At 32.1% G+C, this 26,659-nt stretch overlaps 2 protein-coding genes across 13 annotated transcripts in view; one reads left to right on the top strand and one right to left on the bottom strand.

Annotated features, from left to right (window-relative positions):
- Positions 1 to 26,659, bottom strand: part of LOC117159026 (A-type potassium channel modulatory protein KCNIP1) — a 434,143-nt gene that overhangs the window by 172,506 nt on the left and 234,978 nt on the right. Inside the window, exons 1-3 of one of the 2 annotated variants that reach the window (XM_076620080.1) lie at positions 17,356 to 17,715; positions 14,627 to 14,798; positions 14,472 to 14,546 (exon numbers count right to left, since the gene is read on the bottom strand). In XM_076620080.1, coding sequence (XP_076476195.1) covers positions 14,472 to 14,546; positions 14,627 to 14,741 — 190 coding nt within the window. In that variant the 5' untranslated portion in view covers positions 14,742 to 14,798; positions 17,356 to 17,715. Of the gene's footprint in view, positions 1 to 14,471; positions 14,547 to 14,626; positions 14,799 to 17,355; positions 17,716 to 26,659 lie in introns of those variants that run through there. The other variant, XM_076620081.1, reaches the window with a different exon arrangement.
- The window catches only part of nbs (nibrin), a 54,242-nt gene continuing 34,965 nt past the window's right edge, over positions 7,383 to 26,659 (top strand). For 5 of the 11 annotated variants that reach the window (XR_013058808.1, XR_013058807.1, XR_013058806.1 and 2 more), the window contains exons 1-11: positions 7,400 to 7,547; positions 7,618 to 7,751; positions 7,826 to 7,983; positions 8,071 to 8,236; positions 8,318 to 8,573; positions 8,658 to 8,795; positions 8,884 to 10,202; positions 10,288 to 10,389; positions 10,494 to 10,537; positions 11,589 to 11,664; positions 12,380 to 12,720. Coding sequence is in view for 1 of the 11 variants with exons in the window: in XM_076620078.1 (XP_076476193.1) it covers positions 7,523 to 7,547; positions 7,618 to 7,751; positions 7,826 to 7,983; positions 8,071 to 8,236; positions 8,318 to 8,573; positions 8,658 to 8,795; positions 8,884 to 10,202; positions 10,288 to 10,389; positions 10,494 to 10,537; positions 11,589 to 11,664 (2,418 nt within the window). In the remaining 10 variants the exon portion in view is untranslated. Of the gene's footprint in view, positions 7,548 to 7,604; positions 7,752 to 7,825; positions 7,984 to 8,070; positions 8,237 to 8,317; positions 8,574 to 8,657; positions 8,796 to 8,883; positions 10,203 to 10,287; positions 10,390 to 10,493; positions 10,538 to 11,588; positions 11,665 to 12,379; positions 13,707 to 25,686; positions 25,966 to 26,659 lie in introns of those variants that run through there. The other 6 variants (XR_013058813.1, XR_013058811.1, XR_013058805.1 and 3 more) reach the window with 6 other exon arrangements.

The following is a 26,659-nucleotide window of genomic DNA, read 5'->3' as shown; positions in this document are numbered from 1 at the left end:
ACAATTGGAAGAAGGGAAACATTTCGCGGAAAGGAATAATTGCTGCTGTTGGTAGTTACTGCTATTGGAAGAAACGTTTAATCAAAAGTACATCAGTGTTTGAATTTCCATTTCATTACTCATCGTATTCCCGCAATATTTAGCAATCCAAGATATTTATCTTTCCTTATTTATTTATCCTTTTTTTAAGTAAAAGAGAGATCCAAATACGCTGAATTAATTAACTGGATGAAGATTGTTGTCACTACAAAAACTTTCGAACAATGTGCCCAGAATACGACGTACGTATCGTTTATTAGTATCCTTTCCTTTTGTATTAAATCCTATTCTTAGTTGCACCAGCTTTTAGTTTTGCCATGATATTCTCCTTTAAGAGCAATCTAACTAATATTACATAAAACAGTTAATGAACGTAGAAATACGAGCAGCGGCTAGAAATGCAAGTATGTACGTGAGTCTTGAAGAAGAAAGAAAAATCAATAAAACGTTGTAGCTCAATGGAAAGAAGCAATAAATATTCTATACATGTATCTATATATGCATGAGAAGAATAGGCACTGAGACATTAACACTTGAATGGAAAAGATTCTAATACAATTTCTTAAAAAGATTTTAGTACAAGCAATTTACCTAATCCCTAGGAATGAAGATGATGTTATAAGATCAACTATAAAAATTTTTTAGATATATTTTAATACCATAATCTTTATGCTATAATATACTGTTTCAACTAACAATTTAAGAACGTAGTTAAAACATTTATGAATTCACATGATATTAGAAATACTGCAACATATCTAACAATATATCTTATAATGTATATATCTTTGGAAAACAAAAATTCTAAAAATACTTAAACTACTATAAAAATGGTAACTGCATAATTTATTGAAATTCATTGTACACGTATAGGTAATAAAACAAAAATAAAAGAAACATATGTATATAAGTGCAACATTTTTATGTACTATCAACACTTTTCGCTAGTATTTTAAAGATACAAATTCTCGTTGCTTCTTTTAGTATCATGCATTATACTTTCTAAAAGAAAACATTCAAAGCTTTCAACAGCAACCAGCCAGCTCCAATAGCCAGCAGTTAAATTTCCTTTCACGTTTTTCGATATTCCCATCGTTACGGATAAATTCCGATCGTGTATCATTGTGGCTTCGATCTTCACTGGCTTTCAAACTACAATTTTCGGTAATATTCGAGTGACCATTGGTGGAGTACACGTAAAAATTTCACAAATGTAACCAATTTTTGAAATTTTCGTTTTTTTTCGTGCTTTCTGTTGCATAACGGAACGATGATTGAACGGAAACTACTCACATACAGTACATTTTAGTCCCTTCATCCATGAGCTTCCGGTGATGTGACGCTTTTATCACTCATTCGGATTTCATTTTTATCAAAAAGATCGTGTTTCCTATTGCGTCACGTATCAGAACGCGCAAAGATATTGTAATAGAGAATTCTAACTCTTTTAAAACTGATTATTTATATTTCGTGATTTCTACAATTTTACTAATGATATTAATCGATCTTTTAAACACTTATTGCGACATTTTACGTATTAAAGAACATCAAACAAGATTAGTATAAGGTATTGTACAACAAAATCATTATTTTTTCTTATCCATAAAAGCAAATACATTTTTTTATGATCAGATTAATTATAACGGTCATGCCGCATCTTTTAAATTATTTTCTTTAGCTACATTTTACTCGCATAGAATACAGAAATAATTGTAAGATTTCATACAAGTTACCTGTGAGTTCGTTTGCTATATTTAAGCAAGGCACTGCTACCATGATTGTTATCCAGAACACTTGCGAAACAATGCTTCAAACTTGTTAAAATGCCAACACCTGTTTGTGAAATTCCCTGAGGGTAACCTTAATCTCTCAGGTGAACCAAAATCGGGCCGGTCAGTCGACTTTGATAATGAAGCACTTAAGACTTTGGGTGACGTACACCATTATTTAGCGGAAGAGATTGTAGAAAGTTCGGATTCATTCATCGCTACTTAACGAGGATTTATGAGAGAGCAAAGTTCGAAAATTTGGCGAACAAATTCCAACCAGATTACTAGTAATCGTGTGTCGATGAATAAATATTTGAATTTAAGGAATGAATATGCATGTTTTATGATATTATGATGTTCACAGAATCATTTCAAGAAATGTATTTCTATTATTCGTAATTAATAAAAAAAGCAATTTTTCTTATAGGCTAGAAAAAATCCGAAAGTATTAAATATAGTTCAGATTTTTGCCAGTAAATGCCACCTCGTCTTAGTCGTTCTCGAAAACCTATAAATTTGCATTCACTGTAAGCATTTTGAGTTATGTTCATGGATAAAAAAGAGTGATTTATTAGAAAGAAGCAGTCATAAAATACTTAATATTAAGATAGAATTAAAAAAAGTATTAAAAAGATAGTATTAAAAAACAAAAGATAGTATTAAAGTTACAAAATTCTAATTTAATATACACATAAAAATAAACATTCTTATTACAATTGTGACTTTTAAATAGTTTTCTTAAAAAATTCCGATTCTAATTGTAAATAAAATTGTGTAAGTCACATATACGAATTATACGATTTTCAAATTTTGTTATCTGAATATGAAGTTGACAAAACTTGTAGTTCATAATGCATATAAAAAAAGCTTCACATGTGTCTATTTATTAATCTATTTAATTTTTCTGATACTAAACATCACAAATATCCACATACAATAACTTTAAGGAATTACATTAGAAACTTGCACTAATAAGTTCATTACTTTCCACAATTATTATTTAAGTCTCATTGATATGTAACAATAATAATTTATTGTAAATTCCACGATCAAATTTCAAATATCCCACACGACATATACACGCGAGAAATTAAACCAATTCGCATCATGCTATTAATAATTTTCGTTCACATATAAATTGTGATTTTTGGTAGATAAAGTGAAAAGATAGAGGATCGTTTGTTGAAAATATTATAGCAATCACATCAGGAAAATGAATAATAAAGTGATGGTATTCACCGTATAGAGGGCGTCGGTAACTCGGTCAAATTAACATTCTCTAGCTGACACTGCGTTAATTGCAAAAGTTTTCTTGGGCGATGAAAGTGATAAAGTGTCGACTAAAGCTATGGCTGTGTAAAGCAGCCTGCATAACAGGGAGATCGTTGTCGAGTACGGTAGAACTTTTCATCGTTGCGAATAAAAGTAGATCAAGCTTCAGTCGCATAGAACAGCGAGATTAAGAAACGTCTCGAGTGAACACTTTGAAATACGATAGAGGTCAATGCCAATCCCTTGAGGGATTCCTTTTACATCAAAAAGTATTTTCGTTTTCTTGAATTTATTGGAATCGACGGAAATACAAAAAAAAAAAAAATCGAAGTAAACTTTGTAAAAATGAATCACTTATTAAGCTGTAGATTATATTAACGTTTTGCGATTTTTCTAAATTGATAAACGTAAATATGACGCATCGAACTTTTGTATTGGAAAATCATGTCTATCTTTTTATACCAAAGAATCAAGTACGACCTTTTGTTCCTATTCGTTTATTCTAACTATATAGAGTTTGATGTTTCTCTAATATTCCTTGTTATTGATGCATATGTTGTGTCGAAGCAATTATTTAAATAATACTTTCGACGAAACTGTTACAATTTTATCTTTATCTGTTTTGAGAAAATGACTGAAAAAGTTAACGAAATCAGTGGATAATGTATTTGAGATAGTCGTCATTACTTAAAATAAAAACACTTCTGACAGGAAATGAATTTTAAATACTAATACAAAATAAGAAAGCGATAACAGAACAAACGAATGATATTTTGTATCTATTGTTCACCATAAAATACATGGGAGCGATGTATAACACAAGAAGGGTCATGAGGGATCAGACTCTGGATGCCTACCCAGCCAACGGTCTCGTTAATTGCTATGACACAATTTCAGGTTCATGATATGTCAATAGCTAAGGGAATTAGGGTTCTATAAATGCACATGCTTACCAAATGTGAATTAATTAATGACTTTCGACGCCCGACTTACAAGGACAATGCACCTTTGCTGATAACTCTAAAAGACAACCGAACTTATCGATCTACGTATATACCGAAGATCTAAGTTTTTAAATGACTTAACAAATTGGTAAAAAATTAGTATATCGACATTAATTTTGGAAATACATTTAAATATCCATACAGGGTGGTTGGTAACTGGTGGTACAAGCGGAAAGGGGGTGATTCTACGCGAAAAAAGAAATCGGAAATATAGAATAAAATTTTCTTTTTATTTTTTTATTTTTTAAATTTTTCCATCGAGACAACGATCTACAATGAGATCCGTTATAACGTACCGCACGCGTACCGAGCGATAATTCGAAGTCGATTTTCTCGAAAACAAAGCCTCAAACGAAAAATATTTATTCTATATTTTCGACTTCTTTTTTCGCGTAGAATCACCCCCTTTCCGCTTGTACCATCAGTTACCAACCACCCTGTATATTGGCATATATTACTTCTGGAAAGTTAGGGATTGATTAATGGTTAAATACAAATGGTTCGGCTATAAATACTCATAAAACACAATTAACCGTAACAATCATTGTATATATGTAAATATCTTGTTCTTGTAGTAAAACAATGGACAAAATACGGATCATAATGTGTTCGGCTAGTTTCAAACATAAATTGATATCTAATAAATATTACTTAATAGCACTATCAGTAACTAATTTCTGAATGAGTTCACATATTCATGAAATCGACCATTTCATATTATGCAATAACTTATCTAATATTTCACATTATCTTAAAACATGATTTCTCGGATTCGAATACTTCGGTGGTTAAATGAATAAGCAACTTGAAGGGATGCTACGATACCAAATTACGAACTCATATGCAGCTGTTGTACTGTTTGAATATTTAACGATAATTGGATTTAGTATCTCGATTTGAACATTCGGGAAATTTGTGCATGATCTGCACCCCTAATGTTCGTTAACTCTCTTTCAGTTAGTTAAACACATAGTATTTTCGCAAACACATATATAGATCTGTACGGCATTTCGAATAGCGCTGTCTCAGTTGAAAACACTTTTAATGAGTCGATCAATATTCGTACATACAACGAAATCGGCCCCGAGCTCTTCAGTTTAAGCCTACTGAAGATCCATTTACATACATGAAGCGTTACTTCCATGCTTGTTAACCTCCTTTCTTCGTAGTAGGAAATAAGCCAAGAAGATGGACTTCGCGAAGCAATTCGTCGAGGATCATTACGTAACATGAAGGTATATTAATATTTGTGTCCGATATTCTATTAAATGTAGGACTACTCTACATATCCTCAATAAAATTTTTATATATTTTTGTATCGTTATTCTTTTTTATGACATTTATAAGCTTATTTTTCCAAAGATCGTAGTTTCGCTTAAAAATAAACTGAAAAAAATAATTAGAAATAAGAGCAAGAAATAAAAATAATTCTAATAAGTAGAATTACACAAGATGATGCGTAAAATGTGTTGAAATTTAATATAAATCATGATTTATTAACTAATGTCCATAAACACGTTTTTATATAAACATATCTCTGTATTAAAATATCTTTGCTTACACTGTCGAAGTTTTTAAAATAAAGCATCACAGAATAAACCTTTATGTAAATTGAGCTAAGAAGGAAATTGCTGTGCTCAAACAGCCTCTCTTCCACCTATCTGACTGCTGTCACCCTCTTCCTTCCCAGAAAACTAAAACTGACATTAAATGCTATCTCTTCCATAAATTTAAATCTATTATGTATATGTAGAAACTAATATTTAAAATATATATTAACCAATTAGGAGATCATGGAGAAAAGATTAATATAGAAATAAAAAGAAATAATCCGTTGATCTTATTACCTTTCACCGTTGATGAAATGTATTTCTTTGAAAAAAGAGAATGTCTAATGAATTATTATAGAGAAATTCTTTGAATAGAGGATATCCCCTGAACTTCCATCTTGCATTCTATGTCTGCAACTCAACTATAATTATTAAAATTTGTATTCCTGTCTTCTCCTAGAATATACATTCATACACAAGTGTACTCGTATTCCTTAACACATTCGTTATTTATTATCAATAGAAGCTTTTTTTTAATTAAAATTATTTATATGTAACAGAACTTCATCCTTACAATTTACCTTTAAGAATTGCAAATTAAACCATTTATCTTTCTTAAAAAGGTACTCCATTTTCATGATGTCATATAAATTTATCGATTACTCTTACTTAGTCCAAATGCAGCATATTGAGGTCATAATGACTCAAGATATATTTGTCGAATTATAGGAAGATGCGCTCGTTATAATATGTGTTTGTCTTTCTTAACGATAATAATTGATTTACATTCAAATTTAACACTACGTATTCAGCAAACTGCTCTGCGATTTTATAATGTATTTTTTATAAGTATATACAATTATTTAAAAAACACATACATATGTACTCATAAAATAAAAATCTATATAATATCGAAAGGTACGATATATTTAATTTGTGTTTTAAGCGAATTACCAGCCGTTATTACAAAGATTAATATTACAGAAGATAAAAAATTATTTTTATTCATACGTGAGCGTGTGCGCGCGTGTGTCTCGATCACAACAATTTGTATACTACTAACGGACTCTATTCACGATATTGTGAAACTACTCTTACCATTTTCATATCACATGCGATATTACCGGCTCAGTCTACAGAAATGCGTATGCATTTATGAATGTATGAATGTACGTATATATAAGTTAAGTTACTTTTGCTATGCTATTTCTAAAATAAAAATAATAAATTTGTTAAAATAATTCATTATTTCGTATTGTTACTTTTTATTTTATTTTAAATCAAATGTGCCCAAGTCTATATCATATTCATAACTTCATAATTACAATTAATTTGAACATTTAAATCCCTGTCATTGTTTTATAAAATTGTTATAATCTTATTCTATAGTGTATTAGTAAGGTCACAAATAGAAATACCAACGGGGCTCTGGGATTCATACTTAAGAGCGTACTGATATTGTTATGTCTATTTTATTTTACATCTATACTTTGTTTGCAATGAAAACCTTTTGAATTTTGAACAAAAAGAAATTTTTAATAGAGGTCTCTTTGTTTTGTACTAAATAGAGCTGATGAACTGGTACACTGAATTGATACAAAGAAAATTTAATTAATCATTAATTTTATCTAATCAGGCATAAAAACTGATGCCACTCATTGATTAGTGTTACATTATCATATTTACTGCACGAATATCATATTCTTTTTCTATTCCCTCTTCGTTTTTCCAGTTCGTTCATGCACGCACTCTATCTTTATATATATATATCCATGGTATAAACATGCATACCTAACCAATATGCCGTATGCCAGGCTATGAGCGAGTCAACTTATTGTAGATGTGTGAACTAAGTCAATTAAATGTAACTTTATAATTGTTGATTACAATGTGGTACTTGGTTAATGAACAAGGTACGTTCTGTTATCGATTAAGTAATAGATCAATCATAAATGACAATGTTATTCCAGCTTTTGTGTTTAGGTGTCCGCATATATTTAAAACCAAATCAAGAGACGTTAATCGGCAGGAAGAAAGCTGACATTGTTTTGCCAAATGATAAATCAATCAGCAAGGAACATGCCTCAATTAGCGTTACAAAATTAGAGGAGATAAGGGTATTTTTAAACACGAAAATATAATATAATAAGAAAATGCTGTTTACAAAATAAAAATTCTTACATTGTTTCAGAGTACTGAACCAACATCTATATGTAAACTAAAAGACTTAAAGTCAAAATATGGTACTTTTATCCTTCATGAACGTGACATAATACAACTAACTGAAACTGAATGTATTTTAAAACACCAAGATACAATAAGATTTGGTTTACAGAACCATGTATTTAAGTAAGTTTTGGTTTTTTTACTTTTTTTTTATCTAAAAATGTTACATATAAATATAAGTCTTCTATATGGAGGAAATTTACATATTAGGGTGATAAATGTGCCTATAATAACAACAGTATCTACTTTATGTGATAACGAGATAGAAAGATTAAAACAATTGATGGAAGAAATTGATGGTGTAATAATTACTGACAGCGATTGGAGAAGGGCATCCACTTATTTAACAGTAGGAAATGCTATCTTAACACTAAAGGTATTTTCCTTGAAAAAATTTTTTAATTTGGGTAATTTATTTCCTAATCGAATGTGTATTACTAATTTGGATATATAACAGCTTGCCTCTGCTATGGCTTCTGCTCTACCAATAGTGACAATGAAATATTGGGACGAAGTTAAATCTGCAATAGATAATGGTCAGCAACTTCCAGATTCAAATAATTTTGTTCCACCAATTAGTGAACCATTAATCGCTAAAAAAAAGGTATTGATTTCTCCAAACAAGAAAAGAACAACGTTATTTGAAAATTTAACATTTATACATTTTAGTACAACTCAATATAGGAAATATAAAAAAATCATTAGAATAGCAGGTAAATACCAAAAATTGAAAATTGTATCCATGACTTATCTGAATAAAATATTAAATACTGTTCTTAATAAAAAATATATTTTAGGTGGAATACCACAATTATTTGAAAGAGCAAGCCTAACAACTACAGAATTTTGCAGTCCAAACGTGATTGTATTACAATATTCAGACAATGATTCAACACAGATCACGGAAAATATTTTCTGTACATATCATTCAATACGTAAGTGATTATTACACACTATAAAATAATTTGAGCGTTATCTTTTATTGGTCATATGTACTTAATTATCTTGTGCTTTCTTCTTCAGAACAAGCATTGAAAGCAAATAATTATAGAATGATAGCTGAAGTTGAAATTTGTCTTGCAATATTGCATTGTTCGACAGAAAAATATTGCAATCCTATGTATAAATTCGCAAAGCTTTTAAAAAGATCGGAACGAAAGAATGATTCATGTGAGATTTTAAATCTTGATACACAAGATGAAACAGCCAAAGTGTCAGCATTACCAACTTTTTCGTTTTCGATATCGACACCCGTAAAACACCGTATTATTCCTGAAACATTGGATATCAGTCAAGAACCATTACCAAATGTAAGTGGTGTTGTCATACAACCTATAGAAGAGCAAAAATATAATAAAATACAATGCATAAGGAAAACTCCTAATGATACTTCAGCAACAGAGAATGTGCAAGTTACACGATCAAGAGTAATTTCCAACGTTTCGGCAACGACATCCGTGAAAATAAGACAACGTGTTATTCCTGAAACATTGAGTAGCATCAGTAGTCAAGAATCACAATCAGATGTACATTATATTTTCACACAACCAACAGGAACACAAAGATATAATGAAATACAGTGCATAAAAGAAACTCCTACTGATGCTTTAGCAACAGTGAAAAATGTGCAAGTTACACAACCAAAAGAAATTTCCAACCTTTCAAAAACAACATTCGTGAAAGTAAGACAATGTGTTATTCCTGAAACATTGAGCAGCATTAGTAGCCAAGAATTACAATCAAATTCAAATTTTGCTGATACACAACCTACAAGAAAGCAAAAATGTAATAAATTACAATACATAGACGAAACTCCTAATGATGCTTCAGCAACAGAGGCAAGTATGCAAGATATACGATCTAATGAAAACAATTCGACTTTTCCTAACATGTTCTCACAAATCATTCGATATTCTAACCATGATAACCAGAATTTACACAAACACGGTAATATACTGGATAAGAGACAATCAAAGGAAGTAATAATCTTAAGTGATGATGAAATTGAACTAAAACCAGTACAGCAAAATAAAAATAATAACACGAATTCTAATAAAGATTTCATACATAATACATTGAATAATATATTTAAGACAAGTAATTCAAGAGATGAAAATAGGCAAATGCAACAAACAGCTCGATTAACTGATAATCGTATAGCTGCCGCAAATTTAAAAGAAATGTGTGAAGTCAATAAAAAAATAGAATTAAAAAATGTGCGCCCTGTAACACTAGAAGTAGAGAAAAAGCATAATAAAGAAACGACATGTTCAGAAAATTCAATTACACCACATACAACAGAACCAGCAAATACACCTGAAGATTCTCTTATATGTTCTGTGGTAAGTTTAATAGATATATAACTTTCATTAAAAAATTCTAAAGTAGGGGATTCTACTGTATATCATTTTTACTTCAAAATTTCAGGAAAAAGAAAAAAGGAAACATAAAGCACAAAATGTTATAAATTCCGCACTAAAAAGTAATTCATCACTTCGAGCTCATCTTAATTTCAAAGTGTTCAAAAAGGTAAATTATAAAATGCTTTTAGGCTGTTTTCTATTTAGAAATATTGAAAGTAATGTAAGAATATTAAAAATAATAAGAAATATTAATAAGTTTTATTAATTTAGGTTCCTGCTATAGTTCCTCAGAAAAGGATAAAAATCGATAATATGTATGTATGGAACAAATATAATACAACAAATGAGAATTTATGTTAAAATATAAAAATTATATTAAACTTCGAAATAATGTTTTTATGTTGTAGAGAATATTATTTTTCTAATTCGAATTGTAAAGAAAATGTAATTTCTATATTAATTTAATTTATATTATTTTCTTTTATAATATATTATTATTTAAAATAATTTCATGAGTACCTTAAACATTAAGAATTACCGTATTTAAGATACGACTGTGTAAATACTATATATATATATATATATATATATATATATATATATATATATATAGTATATATATATAGTATATATATATAGTATATATATATAGTATATATATATATAGTATATATATGTTGAAAATCAAATACATTATGTTTTTATATTTTAATAAGAAAACGGTTCTATAATGATAGTATGTACAGCATTATTCATTTAAATCTAACATACATCATCTAGGATCTGCAAGAGAACGCCAATAGCGTAAAATTACAACACACGTCACATATATGCATTGCACTCTCACTACTACAGTTATGTGCCGATGTTACAAGTATAGAGTTATATAAATGATAGGAGATGTGTGTATGTATGTATGAATGTATGTATTTACATAGCTTGAATTGCAGCCATAGAACTTGAAGTTTGATCACAGAAAAAAATTACATTTATCAATCGACATCTTTCTCACTAAATCTCACAGCATTTAAAGCACAGAATTATCCGATGTAACAACATGTAACGCTCTTTCGCAATCAAAATTAATTAGTGAATTCGAAAGGAGTAAACTTTACTTGTCTCTAATTGTAAGCAAAGAACTTATAACTAGCTAACTAAATACATACATTTATATCTACAACTTTTTAAAAAACTGTAATGTCTAAAAATTTAAAAATACACTTTGTCTATATAAATATTAAAAAAAGAATTAAAGACCGTTACTTTCATGAAACTAGTGAAACTATAGAGTGTGCAATCGCTAATTACTAATTACATACCGCGATATTCGATTATGTCATCGATATAATTTCTCGTGGTCGATAGATTGATGGCGTCTTGGAGAAACGTTAGTTTTACGCGGGAAGTCCAGCGAAACGGAACATCATCCAGATCCCATTAGGTAAAAATTAAAATTATTAGTTTTAAAATTTCTTTCTACATTGTCGAATATGTCTATTAATTAGATTAAAGAAATATTAAAGTTACATATCTGTAATTCAATCATGGAAGTTGATAAAAATAGAGCAGGCGAAATATATATCGTGAAGAGCAAAATGAATTTGATGTATATCTTTTCGTACTGTACGATTTAAGAGGCCAAGGAATAGTCGAATATAATTAACATAATTCTTAATATCCTTAATAATTGTATTACTGTGATGCTTTAATATATAATCTCATATTAAAAAGTAAAGTAGAATTGTGTGTGTAAAAATGTATTAGATTTACATATTATATTCTTATTTATTTATTAAATAAATAATTGTTGATTAACGGTATATTATGATAACTAGTAAAAATTAGAAGTTTGTAATAAAATTCCGATGAATCCGTAATTGATGCTATTACAACAGTAGATTGCTATTATTTGCTATATGGAGATTAATATTACAATATTAATCTTATACGAATCACGATTTTTATATGTATCATGTTTAAGTATTCTTGATTGACAATCCTTGATAAACATGATTTTTAGCTACTACGCAATATAACTGTTTTTGTCACAAACTGGCATTTGATATATATATCAAATATACATACACACACACGCACACACACGTGTATATAGCTTTTCTAAATTTCTTCTAATATAATCCTTTATTCATTTTCAGGGAACATTCGTGGTCGTGTGTAATGTGATCAGCAGAGTCAGTGTTTGCTACGTAAAGTTATCTCCAATATTTTTTTAGATTAAAATAGTTCTTAGTGATCATAAATTGAATCAGAATTCATACGCGAATTTAAACGCCAGTGTTTGTCCGTCGCTTGTAATTTAATCGTGCACGTTAATAGTCTTTTATCTTTTTTACACACACACACACACACACACACACACACACACACACACACACACGCACACACACAGATATATTCTTCTTTTTAAATACTCTTTTCCGGTATTAGAATCAGCCCTCCCCTCAAAAGGATCCAACCTCTTTAAAAACCAAGAACAGTAAGTATCTTTATATATTATATACCACTTTGTCTTATTCATAGCTTAAACTGCTGTTAATCATGAAGGTAATTTAGCGAAGTTCCAAATTTTTATTCTTTATTGAAATAAAATCAGATTTTAGATTGAACTACCATTTTAATTATGCAGTAGGGCGAAAAATTCGAATCGACCTTAGAACCTAGATCTTTTTGTGAGCATAAGAACCACAGATATTTACCCGTAGTGTGGTAACATTTTGTGTATTTTAGTTATTAGTTCAGGATAGAATCTCCTTGTATATTGTATCTTCTGATGATTAAAATTTTATATCAGTAGTATTAATATAAACTGAATAACTTCAAAGTAACATTTGATGTTTACAGAAGTTATCACATAAGTGAATGTTAAAATTGAATTGCGTATTTTGTAATAGAGAAATCCGATATTCTCTAATTTCGTTGCAATAAATATTACATCTGTGTTACCGTAATATTTTGAGTGATTGATTTATGTTTAAGTATAATTTTAAATACTCACAACGATATGAAAGTTCAGTTTTCGTCATGTGTCAGATATTAAATACAAGAAGACTTGTATTTAATAATTTATTGGCGAAAGGCAGATTTCAAAATCAAAGCAACAAATTTTGCTTTGATGATGGAATCGCTTATGAATACTTTACCTTATGGATACTTACGTCTAATGTAGTGTTAAATATTACATTGCAGTGAGTTTGTCTTTTTATAAATAAATTTGTTGTTTATCTACAACCTTTTTCTTTTAATGAGAAGATTTCAATAATTTATAAAACTAGTGAAGTAGAGTGAAGAGTTCTAGTAATTTAAAACAAAATTTCAAAATACGAATTGAAAGATCACTAGCCCGTTAGATAAAAGATAGATACATATCACCTTTTTAGCTCAGGATTTTTAAGTTTAACCCTTTCCGTCACGTTTTAGGGCCTCATTCACGTATTTAGATGCAACTTGGATGAGGTACTGCAGTGAACATAAATGTTAAATTTAGCTTGAATTGGAATTACGAATTATAAGATACTGCTATTATTTTTAGAATTTTTTTATTATAGACTGCTATAATTTCTTATAAAATGTTATTAGGATTAGTTGTATTTTGCTTTAGTTAAAATTTAATTAAGAAGACATTAATTAATTAACTTTGTAGTATTATGATTTATAAGTATCACGCATATTAAACGTTTCTATCGAGATATATAATTACAGTTATTTTTACTGAATGCATTTTAAAAATTAATATTGTTATATAATATTTAAAACATTATTGTATAGCTAATGAACTTAAATAGTAAATTATTTATTTCTTAAGGAGTCTATTATTCCATTCAGTGACATTTTTATTTATTACGCCCGAAAAACTTCTGAATATATATTAAAAATAAATTATTTTACAAAGTTTTACTTCCCAACTATAGGTAACAACTACATCTATTTCTAAAACTTGTATAAATATAGTAATTAGATATTATAAATGAGAATTATATACGTTAGACAGTGATACATTTCACACGGCAAATATAATAATATCAGATGAATATTATATTGCATATTTGTCTTCTCATCTTCGACGCAAAAAATTTCTTTCTTACCACTTGCAGATAAAGAAGAATTTTTAAAATAAAGAAGTATTGTAACTGTAATATTTATTGATAAAATATCAAATTATCTATTAAAATGCGTATATAAAAATTGTTATTGAATTATACAATTTCACTTGCAAACATAGTCACTTACAGAAATAGTGATCCCCATTGTCATCCGTATTCTTGTATTCTTTTCCATCAATCTCGGCTTCGATTTTGCGCCAAACTTGGATAAAAATAATACAAATAAGCATATTATTTAGTCGCAAATTTTTGAAACTTTTTTATTGATGTAGATTTACTTACCATTTCTGAGAAATTTTCTAATACTTGTTTTATGAGATATTCTATTACGTCTATTACGTCTAGCTGATCTTGTATTTTGTTCTGCGATTGAGCTTACATCGTCCTCCATATCCATGTTGATATTATGTATTTGTGGATAAGTGAATCACAGCGAGAAAGTAATAGATGTGTGCTAAAAATAAATAATAACAAAATTTACGTTAATACAACTGTTGCAATGTGATTAACTTTGGTTTGTACAAAAACCCACACTTTATTATTGTTCTTTGATTGATCGAATATTACATTGTATCTTTCTTCAACTATATTTTTCTTTCAATCGTTGGTAGTTTACTTAGAAGAAGAATTCTAGAATACTCATGTTTGTTATTAACTTAGAATTTATTAACATTCAGTATCTAATACAATACAATATTACATACTACTTAATAAATAATTTCTTATTTGAGGAAACTATTTAATTGTTTTTGTTATCTATGGATATGGAAATCATGAGAATATTTCATATGTTCATTTTATTAGCACCACTGTTCACGCTATTACATTATTTACGTAAAATATGAAAAAGATGCTTGCTAAAAGCTAAAGTACTCCAAATTATCATCTATTAGAATGGTCACTAATTATTCTAAATATTACGGTAAATATAAATTTTGCATTATTTGTATTAAACCTTCGAGGTTTTAGTTTCGTTCTTGTTGGCCAATTCTAACGTTTCAAAAGCAAAGAAAACGCAAATGCATATTCCTGACCTTCCGCAACAAGCAATTCGGTTCTGTGCTAAACGAAGATGAATACCACCAAAGCGAGATTTCAAGAGCTAAGAATTGAACACTACAAAAAATCTACGTGTTCGTCTTCAAGAAAATTTTTCGATTCTACTTACTTTCCGAAATATAAACATTTATAGATTATAATAATGGATTACCCTGTGCATTAAACTATAGGAACAAAGTCTTAACTTCCTTCCTGAATTCCCTAATATAAATATTCTTACTTCTAGAAGTTTTACTGCTTTCTAAGTTCTTTAATATTAATATTCTTATTTTATTATTCTCTTCTTAACATTCTTTAATATCAATATATTAGATAGTATTTATTTCTCGAGTTATTCGTTTTATTAAGGAAAGAAACTTTGTTTCTCCAATCTATAATTCTCTTTATATCAGAAGTACAAATATGTAGTTCAGTGGAACATATGAGACACTGCATAATATGTATTCTTGCACATAGCAGTATTTCATATTCAATACAGTGTCATAATAAATTTTTGCTAATAGAATTTGGACGTATTTCAAGAATTTAATGTGATAAGTATATCCGTTTATAAAATTACTAATGGCTCGTTTGTATGCTGTTGACCTAGTTATTACATATGACACAAACTTATCTCTTCTACATCCATACTGATTGCATAAACGATATTTGCTTGTGCAATCTTGCACAGTCAGGAAGATGCATATTTTTTATTAAATAAAATACATTTCGTAAGACAGATCTGCACATTTGGATTTAATGTAGATCATGTTAGCAGGTTATAAGTATATTGCAATATATAATAATAATAGTTTCAATCAATAAAGTCTTATCAGATTTATGTTATACAATTTTTACAAATACAGCGATTTCAAATTTTATAAGCAATTTCTTAGTTTATCAATAACAAAGTTTAACTTTCTATTCTTTAATAGATTTAAAAAATCTGCAAATATCTATCGTTTATATTTTTAATTTATTAGAATTTTAAGAAAATATTCAGATTACATTAGTTATAAATAAAAGACTATAAAATATAGCTATAGTTATAAATAGAAAGTAATATATGTAGCTATTTGTTTGATAAGTCTTCTAAGTAAACTCGACAAACGCAACTCACGATAAATTTAACTCTGATAACGCCTTATTATCTTGTTTACGATGTTTAAGCAATTATCAGAAACTGCTATGCAAATTTCAATCTTTAGAAATCTCAACCCTTTCTTATAGTTCATAAACTTCTAAGATTCTTGATGACTATAAATTTATTTTTAATGCCATTGAAAGTCACATATATGGCGCTGGTGCAATATGAATAATATAATAATTATACTAGATTAATAAATAAGTAAATAGTGTATACATAACAAAACGGATAACCTGATACTACTATTTCCTTGGAAATTTGAAGCTAACCCCGGATTTCTTGCACGACAAAATTATAATATAAGTTTTCAAAATACAACTTTCTCAGATTTTAATAGTTAGCTATTATAGGTAGTATTTACCAACATTTACTTTGGTAGCTATTTGCAGGAAGGACACAATTGTGCGTAGAAGAAAGGAAATAACATTCTAGAAATCGATAGATAGACAGATATGAATCTTCGGAGTAAGTGTATTCTTTTGCCAAGAAAAAGACAATCTCACTCAAGCGATGAAAGGAAATGGTCAGAGTAATATTCCTGTTCGGTTTACGCAGTTTTATTACGTCGGTTACATGCAAAACATACGATAGTCTAACTACAGATGCATACATTTTTAACTTATACATCATAACTTTGTTTCTACCGGTACTATAACATTGTTGCGCAATCTTAAATGTCAATTCAATGTCACGTCAATTTTATATCAAAATTTTTATATCACAAAATAGTAAAAAATTTGCACAATTTACACGACGGTATTAAGAACATGTATTGGTGACGTTATTAAATAAAATATAAACATAAGGTACGAACAAGAAAACTTACGTTTTATAACACAATCATCACGTGGCTTCGAGTTGCAGTTTCTTCAAGGATTTCAACGGAATATTTCTCAATCACTCTATTCATATAATCTGCTGTGCAACATGCAATTTACATAAAATCAACATCGCTGGTCCTCAAGTTACACCCAGCACACTAATTTACAAATCAATGGTACGTATATAAAAAAAAATATCGTTGGCCGCGAAGATATCGAACCGAAGAATATGAAAGAAGTGCGATCCACGAACGTAGCGATGATTGGCGAATGCCAAACTGCAAACTAAAATCTTCGCAATCTTCGTTGGTTGTAGGATAACGAAAGGCTATTCGCGGGTTACTTTGAACTTGGCTGAATAGCGAGCGGAAGAAGAAACTTTGGCCAGAGGCCAAGTCCTCCTACGCGACGTCATATTTTTTAACGTAAAACAAAAAGATTTTAACGTTACCAATAGATACATTATCGACTTTGACATGGTTAGTATAATCGAATACACAAATCGTAAAACTATGTGTGTTTTGATATCCTTACGCCTTGAATTCAGGAGAAATAAGAAATAGTTTGCAATAGGAACGTCGTAACTTATTGCTCCGTTATTATAGCTCATACAAATAACAAAACTGGGAAAATTATTTACATATTTGTTAATTTGCCAAGTTGGCAGTTCTCAGTGTCACCTGTAATTATCCTAATGTGAGAAATATTTACAAAACCTAGTTTTCTTCCATCGATAATAAAATTACGTACCTAAATATTAGTCAAAAGTAGAAGAGATATATTAGGGAATTATTAAGAAATCTTTAAGAATTCTAAATCTTAAACTTGCACGATGATTGGAGGACATATTTGTGGCTGTTCGAATTTCGATCGTAACTGTCGCTGTCCTATTTTCAAGTTTGGTGGTTCAAAGCTGAAACGTTCGTACCAATTTCTCCAACTGTATATCGAAACCTTATATTGTCTGAAATGACTCACGACGATGAATCGCAATATGAAATACAAAAGACGTGTTCTCAAAACGGTGACAACTCAATTAACACTTTGATCGCCGCTGAAACCACATTGGCGTCATTTGTAATATGTCAAGTGTTGATAATTGCTGCTGCCATATAAGCGTCATTTGTTGTCAATTGTTGACAAATAAGGGCAGGTTGATTAAAGCTACGCGCTAATAACGCAGCCTGATAGAGTTTGACAAAACATAAGCGAATTCTTAGCAGAAAGATTCGAATTTCCCATGTCTTCAAGTCTCACATTCGTACACTACTCCTATCAGTACGAATAATACCTAGGAATTCTTTTATCAAATATCATATACATCTGCATAAACCGACATTCTGCCACATTTACCCCGAAACAACGTAGAACGATCGAAGCGACACGATGAAGTCCGAAACAGGGGCAAAGCGTCGGGCAATGACAGAGCAAGAAGAAGAAGGGTTGCGTGCAGAGCGCGACGGCCGCGTTTTAAAAGCGCGCTTTGTCGCCATGCAACGGGTAACTGTACAGCCTCGGTCCGTGGCTCCTGGTCGTTTGACGGAAAGCGGCAAATTCCAGATAGTAACTGTCGTCGGCAGAATCATCGGTCAGCCTAGAAGGAAGGCATTTAATACCCTTTAGCGAGCGCGCCCGGTCGAGGCGAGTATCGCGCGAGCACGCAAGAAAGCCCAGCTCGGCGTATACAGCACAGTTAGCCTGGCTGCTTGTACAGAGACCGGCTTCTACTAAGAAATTTATATGGCGGCTTACCAGCAATTGCACAGCCACCCTGCCGCGAGTTCGTTTATCGGATGCTGCGCTAATTGGACCACCGGCCAATGCCAATGGACCGTGCTCGTGATTGCGCCTCGTGGACGCGGTCTACTGTCCACACCGAGGATTTCGTCCTTCCCAACCATTCCGCGGCAATGTTGTTCTTTTCGACGGTTTTTGTCGCAACTCCGCTGCTCCGCTGTAATTCGACAGACTTCTTTAACGAATGAGACGCGAAACGTTTCCTCATCCGGGAATTTATGGATTCGGATCGTTCGGCAAACGTACAGCAAACGTGCGATCTTGATGGAAAATAAGAGGTCTCTGTCTTTCAAAATGTATTAGGGTGAATACGGGAGACATGCCGTATTGTTGGTATTTTGAAGATGAAAGGGAAAAATGACGGATCCATTGCTTTCATATGGTTTGTTTGGTTATTTCTAATATACGAAATGTTTGTACGAAACGTCTTATATAAAACAGTTTTCCAAGAACGATATCATTACAATCTGATTCTGTCCTTAAACGGTGAATAGCTTTCCAAGAAAAAAATTCATCAGTTCCAAACAAAATCTAGTATAAATAATAAATTATTTCCAAATCATATCGAAATCTCCGACTAAACCATGTTAGATCGAGTTGTATCGTGTAAGAAGAGAATTGCGGATTTCTTCTAGACCACGCTGAATTGAAATTGTAAGAAAAATGTCGAAATGAAAGCAGAACTGGGTATACGAGTTTCTCATGCAACTAATCGAAGCCTCACGGCAATAACAGGCAGAAAAGCTGCGACTGCGTGAAATCGGTTGGCATCAAGGTGGTGCGACAAAATAGCTGTCTTGTTCGCATTCTATAGAGAAGGCACGAGCACGTCCCACCAGGTGAAATATTATATAGATGTTAGAAGGGAAAAAATGGGCGTCCTGACGGGCGGCCGTTTGTGTTAGGACCGTAAGGCAGTTGTAAAATATTTAGGAGTCATCCCGCCCAGTTGTAAAGCCAGTGCTGGGCACAATGCTCCGTGATCTTTTTCACGGCACTTCACCATTCACAATGACTGACCCATGGCTTTAAAGGTGTGTCAAGATTCTAGTATTCTTTCAGGCTACGCAAACTGCCTCTGTTTCTTTCGTTACGCTTGACTTTCGATGTCACTGGCAAAGGAATAAATGGTTAATTTTAAAATAGGTCCATGCAGAAAAAACCGACAAAATGTTACAGCAATGGGTTAACAAGACATTGAAATTTTCGAATAAAACCTTTCTTGTCGAGTTGTGTTTTAGAGTCGTTTATTAACTGCTGTGCTGTGTATATGTATGAATTTACATCCTTTGTCAAACTCTGTTTTAATATAGATTATATAGATTTAATATAGTTATAATATAGAAATATAGATTGACAACGTAAAATATAGATTTGGCAGCTCTGAAAAAAAACTTATCTTCTATTAGATAGATTTAATATTACGTGCAACGTATAAATTATTGTTAGGAATGTTGGTACGATCAAAAATACGAAATGGAGAGTCTATATCCGACTCAATTTCTGAATATTTGTTTCTTACGAATAGAAAATTAACGAAATGACAAATTTTACGAATCAAGTTGTTATTAAATGATTGATATTAAATCGAAAGCTGGTAACTTATCTTGTAATACATAAAGTGCTTGGGAAATAAGAGGTCAGCAGCTGATACTTCAAGTACCAGGTGATCGAAGTAGAGAATCGGAAGAGACACGTGTTCTGCAGTGAATATCGAAGAATTGATCTCGTGTAGAGATCGCAATTTTAAGCTATTCGAATGTTCCACCTTTCTATCTGCCACAGCTGTAACAAGATTATAAACTAGAAGAAAGTTGGTTCTGTCAGTCAAGCTTGGATAGTTACATTGTCCATTTTCTTTAGCCGTTCAGCTACGTAGTAAAGTTGTTAACGTCTATCAGATGTAAGAATTCCTAAAAGAAACGCAACAGTCCCTAAAATATATCTGAATTGCTTTACTTCTATAAAAATTTCTATAAAAGCGCAAGCAACTAGATTAATTGTTAATATAATTAAATCATTGAACAAATATTATTAACTGGCTATATATTATACGTATAATACATTATTTTCATATTTAAACGACCAAGATATCAACTCTGAAAATGAATACCTCGAAAATGGTTTGTATAGAAGATCACAGATAAATCGCGTTTTGAAAAGAAAAACGCTTAGATTATCACTTATAAAATATGAGAAATAAAGATCAATGTGATCAATGTGTTCTTAGTAATTAATCGTTTCAGTTCGATATTTCATACACAACGATCTTTCTATCTTTGATCTTTGATCTTAATGTTCGCTACGCTCGCTGAAATATTTTTCCATTTTCATCTATCAATTTCTTAGCTTTTATTAATTTTGATCTTTTATTATACGCTAAATTACCAAACGTTAAACGATTGAAAACATAGATTCGTCACACAAAACTTGGATAAAAACCTTATACGTTGTGAAAGCAGCTGATAATTGTAAAGGAAAATGCAGTAATAAGTGTCAATTATCATTGTTACAACGCGAACGCTTGTTTACCGCAGTTTCATCGACGGCTCGATCTTTCGACGATGATTTATAAATCGGATGAAATTCACGGCGGTACATCGATGAGAACCGCGAGAAAGGAATGCCGATGCAGGCAGCTACAGTTGACGAGGGCATTAAGTAGAGGAGGAGAGGACATCAGAAAGAGGGAGATACACATTGTAAATTAATGCCGGGACTCTTTAGCTAAATTAATTGCGCCAATGGTAATTACACTTAGAACGCGCCGGTCTGTTCGCATCCTGCTTTAAACGGTGCTAGTACTTCTTCTATGAGCTGTTTTCTTGCGTTCTCTCGTCTCCTCCCATTTTGTTCTGAGAGCGTACCAGCCTCTCTTGTACAACGACAGGGCCGTGTGCCAACCTGTTCGACGATAGTCACAGTCTCCATTGACTGTCCGTACAAGCGTGAAACACGTGTTCGCACACGCACAAATATAATTAGTTGGACATTTTTGCGGAGACCGAGGCGATACTATGTTTGTTCGCCTCTTTCACTTTGCGACACGCATACCACAATTGTATTTGTCGTCGGGAAGTACTATTCAAGCGAATCAAACGTGTTCTGGTTTTGTCTACAGTTTCCATAGTCTTTAATGCGATGAACGTCTGAAGCCCGTTGATATGTCATCCCATTTTCTTAGAACGAGACGATCGACGTTGTAGTCGAAATTCGTGTAACAGACTTTCACGATTCCTTTCTTTTCTCTAGAGAACATTGTCCTTGTATCGTCGTTCTTCGATATATACAATATAATATCGCAAATTAATAGGAGATATTTTTAAATTAACAGATAGTACGTATTAAATTCGAAATTTATTTCACTATTCCTCTTTCTTTTCCATGGGACATTGTCCTTATGTTATTAGTTTTGTTATTATCTATCGTATAATATTATAAATCAACTGTATAAATCAACTGTTTATTTTTATTATTTTTAATTCATTTCCCAAATATATATTAAAAATAACGAGGAAGAAATAAATACGTCAAATTTGAAATAAATCTAAATTCCAGTTTTTGGACCATCGAACATTTATTAGAATCTTGCAATTTTATATGGAGAATATATATATCATTGATATGGAACGAGTATATTATATATTTCCTGCTTATTTTAAAAGTCGTACATATATACATTACGTTATATTGTAAAACAAGTACCTAGGTAATATGTAGCCGCACACGGCGGGGTTGAAAGTTCATGATGGTCATTTTCACGGCGAATTACATAGAGTTGCGGATGATAGGTCCGCGACGTTTGCTCCGAAAGGAAAGGTCCCCTTTGTGGATGAAAGAAACGGCAAACACAGGGAGAACTACCGAGAGAGGAAGAAGGACAAGGCAGGAATGGGGAGGAATGATGCAAAGGGGGAGACGAACCGAAGCTTGGCACAGAGTCTGTTTCTCATGCTATGCTCCACGAGTATTGGAAGGTGCAGGAAGAGAAATCGTACGGCTGAGAAATCTGCGACAAAATGGAAGAGGGACGAGAGAAGAGATGGAACGACGAAGAGACGAAAAGGGAAAAAGAGATGAAAAGAGACCTGTGTAGGTAGAAGCACGGGGAAAGAAAGGAGGAAAGAAAGGAAGAAAGAAGAAGGAAGAGAAAGAAAGAAAGAGAGTCGTGAAGGAAAAGGCGATGGTGGTAGGCGGAGAAGGGAAGAGGAGGACCGTTTATCGGACATACCTTGGGGCCACCCTGGCGTCTAATTGCGTGTAATGCACTCCCGACTTGCCAAGCCTCGAGTTGCCGCCAGAGGAGAGTCGAGCGAAAAACTCGGGTCGCGCAACGGCAAAACCCTGGCGATCGCGAGGACGCGGTGCTATGTCCGGCACGCTCGGACCCACACGACGAAGATGATCGGGACACGAGGTGCTGCTTGACGAGGACAGTGAAGACCACGTTCTCCAGGACATCGATCTCCACGTGCACGGGAATATCGTGTCTTTTCCGCTCGGCCCGCGTCCTAGTCCATTGGAATGTCACCACCACCTTCGAACTGCTAAAATGAAGACGTGTTCTTTGCCGGGTTCGAACCACCTGGGAATATGATTCTTGATCGCGGTCGTCGATGCTTGTTACTAGATTATAAGATTCAAATAAACTGGACGAATGCCGTGTTTCAAATCTGTTAGCATGTACAGTTTTGTTGCGAATGGGATAGGATCGGTATCGATTGTTCGTTAGATACTTCACTTGCGTTTATTGAGAGTTAGTAACAAATTAGCGATGGAAGTTTATGTTACGCTTCTAGAAAAAGGTTTGATACAAAGTCAATCTATAAAGAAAATTTAGAAAGTTTGTTCATATTTCATTTTTAGTCAAATATACACATAGTGAATTAAAACATTTACCTTTGTACCTCACAATTTAAATAATAAAATGATCATTTCGTTACTAAGGGTACATGAACATTTAATTGCAACGTCTCATTGCCTTCTTATGATCATTTATAAATCAAATTTGGCAAGGAATAAAATCTTTGACTAGATCACCTAAGCTACTACTGTCGAGTTAACACTCGACACCATTACTAACAAAAAAGATACAAAATCTTATAAAAACTTGTTACAAAATCAAAAGATATAAGAATATAAGATATGAGAAAGATACAACAATTATATAAGAACAAGTTATAAGAATGTATCGTACAGCTCGAGTATAAAAACAACTTGTTATATGCTCAAGGCAATTGTTTCACTATATATATAGTATAGACGGAGTTTAGGTCACGTCAAACAGTCATCTCCGATAATTTCATCTACTTTTATAGGATGGCGCTTAGTCTCTCTAGAAATCAGAAGTTCCGAATTGAAAATGAGTTTAAAAGAGAACGTTTGGATTCTCACAAGGCGGCGTCCTTTAATCGCGCGATGATCTCCTCGAGGTCTTCTGAAGAACCGGTGGGGAGTCATCCGGTGGGGCGAGAGACAACTACGACGGCGATCATTTAGCGTAGCTAAGATCTGTCGGTAGAAATTTTTTGTCGCGACAGCTTATTATGAATAATGATTTATATCTGGTCTGGTAGGGTGTTCCTCTCAATCGAGTGAACGAGCCGCGGCTACAGGGTCGAAATAAAGACAGATTAAAGGGGGTCGTGACAGAGCAAGGGAGACCAACCGAGGGGTTAATAACGGTCGCGTGTTGTAATACCTGCCATTATCCACAAACCAACCGCCTAACAAGCTACCTGCTAATAATACATGACGACGCGGCACACATGATCACGTGCGTGATCTTTTTACTTGACTCCCCTCGAATTTTTGTCATTGCGATACCTAATCACCAGTACGATAGTTCTAGTCGATTGATCGCGATATACGCAGATCGTGGGAGCTGTAACGACGATTATAGCACGACGTATCGAAAGTAAGCAGAGAAACGTGAATCATTATTTAGTGAAGCATAATATATGGATACATTGGAAATACAATGAGGTGTAAGGCGTAGATTCTTTAAGAAACAAAATTTCGTTAATAGACTTTCGTTCGATTTCTTTCTGGAATAAAGCTCTCTTTCTATAAGATCTGAAATCAAACAGAACATACGAATGATAGATAAACGATATATCTAGTAACATACGATCATTTGAATGTTTTTAACTACGCAAGATAAATTCTCTATTTATTTTATTTTGAATTAACTATTTCATTCTTTGCTCTCACTTTTTACACATCTCATTGTCGAAGGAACGAAGATCTTTCCAGAATCCCGGTTTCATCTTCGATTTCTAGATAAACATCGACAATGGTACAAAAGCTAAGATTATTATTAGATATTCTTTCCTTTAACAAGCCCGTTACGTAGAACTAAAAGTCGAGTTAGGTGAGCCACGTTTGTACTTTTCTAAATATGTGCTGTTTCGATCGGAAAGTTCTATAATGAAATCTTGTCGAGCTAAAACAGAAACAATCTATCGACAGTTATATCTTCCTTATAATAAGGAAGATCCACTTGCACAAGTTATTCTTCGAATTAACGCTTATTACAGAAGACCAAGGTAAAGCAAATCAGCTTTGTTAACGTAAGAAGGCAAGTAGGTGGCTGGATCCGCGCAAAAGGTACTCCGCAAAAGTCAATTAGTAACGGAACAATTATATCCGGTCGAATGGATCGCTTCCAATCTCTTCTTGCATTACCTTCCTTGCACAACTTGGCTTCACCTGTCATCGGCCAACGATCCGCCAGTGAAATAATCAACCGAATGAAGAGAACGAGAAGAAGGTGGAGAAGGAGCAGCTTTTACGAGTTGTGAAATGACAGGGCGCAAGTATGACCATCAACTTCTCACCGATAGTTTTCCGTCGCTTGCTAATCCTTTTTCTTTGTTCCTCTGGGAATAGAGAGATTTCTTTGCGCGTTATTCAGTATAACTCGGGTGACATGATTTATGAGGAAACTTAATTAAGTTGACGAAAAAGTGTGTATTTTACGGTGAATGATTTTTGTAATAAGACTGCGGACATTTATGTAAATTCATATTGTTATAAACACTGGTGAAATGGTACCTGGGCAGAGATTACGTTTTGTTTCCCAACTATTATAACAGAAGTACTTATCTTGGATATTTTATATATCTTCACACAGTACGTGCATTCTGCACATTTTTGCACACTTGAATTTCTCACAAATCCATGAAATGTAAAAAGCTGCAGTCTAGTAATACGTTTGTAACTTACGAATGGAAGGGAAATTTGTTGAAATTAATCATCGCTTTTGTTAGCAACCATAATAATTTTAATAATAATTCGTAACATCGTTAACGTATATTTGTATAAATATCGATCTAACATAAAACTATTGACGAGGTCGCCTAATTTGTTAATAGGAAGTTGCCTTATTTTAATTTGTTAGTTGAACGTATCGATGACGATAAGAAATTTCGTTTATTCTACCGATTGACTATGACGCGCTTACTTTCACGTATTCAATTCTTAGTATGAAAATTTCAACCCTAAAAAGTT

This window comes from Bombus vancouverensis, chromosome 7, assembly GCF_051014615.1.
Source record: "Bombus vancouverensis nearcticus chromosome 7, iyBomVanc1_principal, whole genome shotgun sequence".
Lineage (NCBI taxonomy): Eukaryota > Metazoa > Arthropoda > Insecta > Hymenoptera > Apidae > Bombus > Bombus vancouverensis.
Note: the sequence above shows the minus strand (reverse complement) of the source record. Positions and strands in the feature narration are given on the sequence as shown.